The sequence below is a fragment of the Procambarus clarkii genome, chromosome 34 (assembly GCF_040958095.1).
Source record: "Procambarus clarkii isolate CNS0578487 chromosome 34, FALCON_Pclarkii_2.0, whole genome shotgun sequence".
NCBI classification, from domain to species: domain Eukaryota; kingdom Metazoa; phylum Arthropoda; class Malacostraca; order Decapoda; family Cambaridae; genus Procambarus; species Procambarus clarkii.
This window is the reverse complement of record NC_091183.1, coordinates 40,250,968-40,258,579: the sequence shown is the minus strand read 5'-3', so window position 1 is coordinate 40,258,579 and position 7,612 is coordinate 40,250,968. Positions and strand designations below refer to the sequence as shown.

At 36.7% G+C, this 7,612-nt stretch overlaps 1 protein-coding gene across 1 annotated transcript; it reads left to right on the top strand.

Moving 5' to 3' along the window:
* The first annotated feature begins 1,320 nt into the window (after positions 1–1,320).
* On the top strand, positions 1,321–6,066 carry LOC123762111 (uncharacterized). The gene is made up of 3 exons (XM_045748431.2): positions 1,321–1,411; positions 4,444–4,542; positions 5,138–6,066. The coding sequence occupies exons 2-3, from the start codon at positions 4,446–4,448 to the stop codon at positions 5,482–5,484; spliced, it is 444 nt and encodes a 147-aa protein (XP_045604387.1). The 5' UTR covers positions 1,321–1,411; positions 4,444–4,445; the 3' UTR covers positions 5,485–6,066.
* The last annotated feature ends 1,546 nt before the right edge of the window (positions 6,067–7,612 follow it).

Genomic DNA, 7,612 nt, shown 5'->3' with positions numbered 1-7,612 from the left:
AGTCATTAGGCTGCGAAACGCAAATCACTATTTATCATAAAATTATGAAGCCCAAAGAAAGTCAAACTTTCTTTGGGCCTCATTATCGTTATTTAAAATTTAATTAATGGTTATTTTAGAACTGTCTTGACAATCGCGTCGATCTTTATGTATTAATTGTCCGTCAGTTCAAGTTTGTTTACATATTCAGCTGGTTTCTTTAAAGTGTATTCTTCTATTTCAGTATGCTCCTCCTATTGTTTGTCTTCGTGGTTCTCGACTCATCTCCACCCACCCGTCTACGTATTCATCTCCCACTTGTCTACTTATTCATCACCACCCACTCGTCTACGTGTTCATCACCCGTTCGTCCACTTATTCATCTCCACCCGCTCGTCCACTTATTCATCTCCACCCGCTCGTCCACTTATTCATCTCCACACGCTCGTCCACTTATTCATCTCCACCCGCTCGTCCACTTATTCATCTCCACCTGCTCGTCACTTATTCATCTCCATCCGCTCGTATTCCAAGTCTCTATAGCAGGAACACCCGTACATACAGCTTCGTTGGAGTGTTCATCCCTACATTATAAGCCGACTTCTTGCCAGTTCTTTGTTCCCAGTTTGGATGCACTGTACCAGGCCGTTCCTCACCCCATAAACTAGTTTTTTTGTTCTGATTTGTTATATCTATAATGTGGAAGGCCTGTGTAGCCTAATGTTGTCTTCAAAGTGGTACTTTATAATGAACTATTTATGTACGCTATGTCCACATACGTTATTAAGTCGGTTGCTGAGAACATGGTAGGCGAACAGACTTATATAGTTAACATGTTTTTTGTTATCCAGCGATTTTTGCATTTAATACTGTGCTGCAAATATCTTACGTATGCTTGGGTAGTAATTTTAGACAGAATCATTATAAAAACCTTTGTATCAGTAATATATCTAAGAGTAGTGCAGGCATCACTAACTTTAATTGATTGTCCCGAAAGAAACCAGCTTGGAACTCAGTTTTTGTGGTGGTATTGTGTCAAAGTGGAGCGAGTTTGGCGTGGACTGTCCCGGTGGCTTCTCAGGGTTGCAACACCGCCGGCCACGATGCCTTCCACCGCCATGGGTCGCCACATTTTAATCGTAAAATACAGCTTCATACCGCTTATTCGATATGAAATAATGATCTTCTTTCGTGGAGGTCTGACTCTCGCGAATGATATGAGTTTTGTTGGTAGGAACGTGTGGAGAAAATGAATGTAAGTTTAAATAATGAAGGGAACCCGCCTCTTACTAAGGGGGAGGGGGAGGGTGGAAGTTGTGTGGCGCATGCGCAGACGAGCTGGCCATGGATTCTGGCGCTATATAAAGGGTTGCTAGACCAAAAGTTGGTATATCAGGTGTCCTCACTCGATCAACGGTATCACCAAATACAGGTAAAACAGTGCTTGCCATATTAACAGTCTCTAAAAATCAAGCAGCAAAATATATATATATATATATCTGAAGATATATTATAAGTTATATACAGTGCGTTTGAAATACAAGTATTGCCACTAAAGTCTATCTTATAATTCGCAAGTAGAGTGAATAATTAGAAAATACGTTCATCTACAACGTGTCTCAAAAAAAGTCAATTTCAAAAGTATATAATTTACACTAACAGTCAAGTATTTGAAATTCATCTGAAAGAGCTGCATATCTATAGATTTCTCGTTCACGTGCTCTAAGACGTTTCTCACCTTTTAAATGAAATATTCAGAATCGATTTGAGAAATGAAATACAAAATTTACTGCGTCGATTCACAAATTTTCTCAACATTGTCAGCAATACATTACAATTATAGATGTCATATATATATATATATATATATATATATATATATATATATATATATATATATATATATATATATATATATATATATACCCCTGAAGGATTCGAACCCGGTCAGCCAGGGCCTCCATGCCCCTTGGTATGTCCAATACTATAACCATTTGACTACACTCTATACTTTATACACTCTATATACACTTTGCAGTCTCCGTGGTGTAGTGGTAAGACACTCGCCTGGCGTTCCGCGAGCGCTATGTCATGGGTTCGTATCCTGGCCGGGGAGGATTTACTGGGCGCAATTCCATAACTGTAGCCTCTGTTTAACGCAACAGTAAAATGTGTTCTTGGATGAAAAAACGATTCTTCGCGGCAGGGGATCGTATTCCAGGGACCATAGGATTAAGGACTTGCCCGAAACGCTACGCGTACTAGTGGCTGTACAAGAATGTAACAACTCTTGTATATATCTCAAAAAAAAAAAAAAAAAAAAATACAAGAGTATTGGAAAGTCGTGTGACTTTTAACCCCAAAACCCGACAGAGCTTGTGACTTGTCGGCACATATTTCATAAAATCACTTCAACATGCTGGGCAACATTTGTGTCTTGTGGCTCTAATATGTTGAAGTGATTTGATGAAATGTCTGTGTCCAAAATAGTCAAGAGTGCTGTCTAGTACTGGGGTTAAAAGTCAAACAACGTTCCAATACTTTTGAACAGTCTGTGGCTGAGTGGTTATAGTATTGGAGAATATATATATATATATATATATATATATATATATATATATATATATATATATATATATATATATATATGCAATTGACGATCACAAAACACTGATCATTTTATGCGGAAAATCCACAGAGAAATATGAAATGAGGTGAACGTTTCGGCTTGTTAAAGCCTTTGTCAACACCAGACTGACTGAGTCAGGTGTTGACAAAGGCTTTAACAAGCCGAAACGTTCACCTCATTTCATATTTCTCAGTGGATTTTCCGCATATATATATATATATATATATATATATATATATATATATATATATATATATATATATATATATATATATATATATATATATATATATATATATAATGTGTGTGTGTGTAAGTGTCGCTTCTCAGTTCAAAACAAGTTATTTATTAACAAGACATTAAGAATTCCCTGCATCTTAAACATTTAGGCAATAATTTTGCTTAATAGTTGTGATTCCGCTTATGTTAGCTGTGACTCCATTAGCCAGGTAGGCTGTGTGGGGGCTACCACCCCCCCCCCTCACTACTCACTGGCAGGTGGTTGAGAGGTTCACTTTGGTAAGTCCCGTCACTTGTGGGATGAGTGACTATACACATTAAAGTTATCGGTCACTGGTTGAGCAACTTTCTACATGGCCGCCTCACATTGCACTTTCCCTCTATTTTTTCCCCACCTGGAGTGATAAGTTTATAACTTTAATTGTCATCGTGACAAATGGCGAGCGCTTTGGCCTGGGTTCGTATCCTGGCCGGGGAGGATTGACTGGGCGCTAATCTTTAGCGTCCGATTAAACGATTGGCGGATCGTATTCCAGGGAAAATTAAGATTAATAACTCTTGTATCGTATCCCTTATTGTGTTAAAACTATCAGTCAGCTCCGGTGAACACAATTCCTATCATGTCTGCGCAGGTCGTGCGTTCTTAACTAAAATATGGTTTTAAAATTGTGTGTATTCCGGAAATGTGCTTCATGAACGTACAATACAATCACGGAAAAAATGTATTAGAATGAGAAACCACTTTTTCCCAATTTTGAGAACACAACAGTAAATCTGGAAAACAATTGGAAAATATTGTCTATTGTTTTCTTTTTGCTTTTAAAGTTTATTGGATTTGTAATATAATTCTTAAATAAATCAGTTTCGTCTTGCCGTAAAAAAATAAATGAACATTGATTGCTAGGTGGTGAACAGAACGACAGGGAAACTGTAACAAAAATGTGTAACAGTAATGATTATTCCAGAACCTATTTTCCAGTACCTATTGCAGGTAGGAACGGTACGGAAGGATTCACTTTACACTGACGTAGACCTTTTACTGATAATTTTATTTTTATCTGAGCCATGAAACATCTTATTCTCACTTGAAGGTAGATGTCGGTGATCGACATGTCGCAACTGACAATAGGGAATAAATGGGTTATTCTCACATGCCAGATGCTGACCAAGACTGATTCTTTGCTGGTCTATCTTCCTCAGCATTTAACCTTCCTGACCATGACTAACATTACCGTATACACTTCAAAAAATGGTCTTCCCGGTTTGGCGCCATCTTGTAATAATTACTTCTAGAACACATTAGTCTCATACCATACATATAAAGAAAGAAGACGTTATTGAAGTCAATTCTATGTGGGCGAGTGAGAATGGACAGATATACAAGGGAGAAGCTAGATGAAGACAAAAATATGAAGTGGGAGGAGAAAAATACATTATGGAGGATAGGCTACGAATGTTACCACAAAAGCTTCCCGTTGCCAGGATCCTCTGCCTGGCCTCAACACTGCTCAATTACTTACCATCTACGATGACTGAGGTCTACGTGATTTTACTGCTTGCAATTCTTTCTAATGTACTTGTCTCTTCCATTTCAGTCATGAAGTGTGTATTGATCGCAAGTATGTTCCTGGCTGTGGCCGTTCTGGCCCAGGAGAATTCCTACATTAGGAAGCTTCCAGCTGATCGGCTCAGAGGTCAGTATCACATTGTCAAATACCCGTGTTTGTGCACTCTTTTTAGTATATAAATTTAATATATACTGTCTCCTAGTACAGTTAGCTATGTTTTCAACTTATAATAAGGGATCCCGGGTTCGATAACCGGGCGGGTCAGAAATGGTTGAGCACGTTTCCTTTCATCTAGTGCCTATGTTCACCTAGCAATAAATAGGTACCCGCGAGTTATGCAACTTTTGTGAGGTTGCATCCTGTATGTTTTCACAGCTAGTCTGATAATCTAAATCATCTAGAATTCAAGTATCCACAGTGAAGTCAGTGATCATAAGGACTTATCAGGGAAAACACTGAGCCATTATGCTACGTCCTTATGATCACTGACGTCACTGTGGATATTTGAATTCTAGATAATCTAGATTATCAGACTGCCAGTGATCACAATATTTTAGTTTGAGAAGAATAACCATATCCGCACCTGTTTGCCGTACAAATAAAAAGCTGCTATTATGACCACACCCAAAAAAAAAACTTTCCTTAGCCCCATTATCTCTACAAACCTTACCGTAATACGACAAAAACATTATTAAGACAAATATATTGTTTCTTCCGTTAGATTTCCCTGGCATGTGCTTCGGGTCAACGATCTGCAAAGTGTTCAATGTAGGTGGTACATGGCCTCTGAGGCCCTTCTGCGGCAACGCCACCTGCGTCCAGGAAGGCGAGCAGCTCTTGGAGGTAGTGCAGGAGTGCGCCAGGGCCAAGCCCAACCCCGACTGCACCGAAAATCCGATCGATCCCAAACAGGAGTTGTTCTTCCCTGCCTGCTGCCCCACATTCACCTGCAAGGAAGGGGCCACCATCGCCTACTACACCCAGGCCGAGAACGAGGATCTCATCAAGCAGGCTCTTGCCGCAGCATCCAGCACCACTCCCGCTCCTGTCGCTGCCCCCGCGAAGTAGTTAGCAGTGTAAGAACATCGTAGTGTGTTAGAAGAACCACACGGCAAGGGAGAGGGATGCAGTTACATATTTCTCCCTCTCAAGTGCACTACAATGTAGTTCAGATATTTCATGCATATCTCCAAATACGTCTTCACCATGTTGTCTTATTGTTTAAGTCATTCACAGCTACAAAATGGCTATTTAGATTAAGATATGTTATTAATGTAACTGCCATGATTTAAAATTGTAGATGGAATGAGTAAACAAGTATCTCCATCACCAAAGGCAGTCTTGAGCTAAACGAGAAGATAGGCCGAGGACGCCTGATATCTCTCGGCTTATGGCTGTCTCCACACTGAATTCCTCTCACCAGTCAGTTGTCTTAAGTATAAATGTGCACAATAACAACTCAAAATCTTAAGTATATTGTGTTAAAAGACAAGATTATATTACCGAAATTGAGTTCAGACGCATAAATACTAATTATTTTTTTTATTTTTTTTATTTACTGCTGATGTCAGCCAGCTGCAATAATTATCATGTTTTGAATTCAAATCAGAACTGTCATAAACATTTAAAAAATAAAGACATCTTCACAGATTATATATATTCATTTCGTCCTTAAAAATGTAAACTCTTTATAACAGAAAATGAATATGCAAAGTTAAATAAAAATATTTCTATATATATATATATATATATATATATATATATATATATATATATATATATATGTCGTACCTAATAGCCAGAACGCACTTATCAGCCTACTATGCAAGGCCCGATTTGCCTAATAAGCCAAGTTTTAATGAATTAATGTTTTTTCGACTACCTAACCTACCTAACCTAACCTAACCTAACTTTTTCTGCTACCTAACCGAACCTAACCTATAAAGATAGGTTAGGTTAGGTTAGGTAGGGTTGGTTAGGTTCGGTCATATATCTACGTTAACTTTAACTCCAATAAAAAAAAATTGACCTCATACATAATGAAATGGGTAGCTTTATCATTTCATAAGAAAAAAATTAGAGAAAATATATTAATTCAGTAAAACTTGGCTTATTAGGCAAATCGGGCCTTGCATAGCTGGCTGAGAAGTGAGTTCTGGCTACTAGGTACGACATATATATATATATATATATATATATATATATATATACATATATATATATATATATATATATATATATATATATATATATATATATATATATATATATATATATACATATATATTATATATATATATATATATATATATATATATATATATATATATATATATATATATATACATATATATATATATATATATATATATATATATATATATATATATATATATATATATTATATATATATATATATATATATATATATATATATATATATATATATATATATATATATATATGTATATATATATATATATATATATATATATATATATATATATATATATATATATATATATATATATGTATATATATATATATATATATATATATATATATATATATATATATATATATATATATATATATATATATATATATATATACACACACACACGGCTATGTGGTCCCTGTCCATTATCCAGCAACAACAATAACAACAGTAAACATCTGTCATCCAGGCCTCAGAAAGCCAAGACAACCACCTATGGTTCCATAAACCTCTGCAGCCTAATCTTCAAAAAGCCAAGGCTCCATCCCCAACTTACAGGAGGAGCCCACCAAACTCTCTGTAAGTACAGTATCCGAGTACGACAAGCCATGCCAAATCCCCCAAAGAAAATAGAGGGTTGTCTGCAAGATAAAAAAAAAGTAGGAGTTCTGCAATCAACCACAAGTCCAAATTGAACCCAAATCTAAAAAAGGCTGGGGCCATGAGGGAAGCAAAGTCCCATACCCAAAGGAGGAATGGAAGGACAAACTGAGCTGAAAGAGGTGCAAAGTGGGAAGAAGGAACCCTCTTGAAACAAGATGCATCTGAGGACATTAACATCATATGGATGAGAACTCAGGGAGGAGCAGCCAAGGAAGCAAACACAAGCATTGAAGGATGATAGGGAATATAGTATCCCACAAACGAGCTGAAAAAAAACAGAGAGAAAGAACCAGATACCAGTAAAGGTTGAAGAGC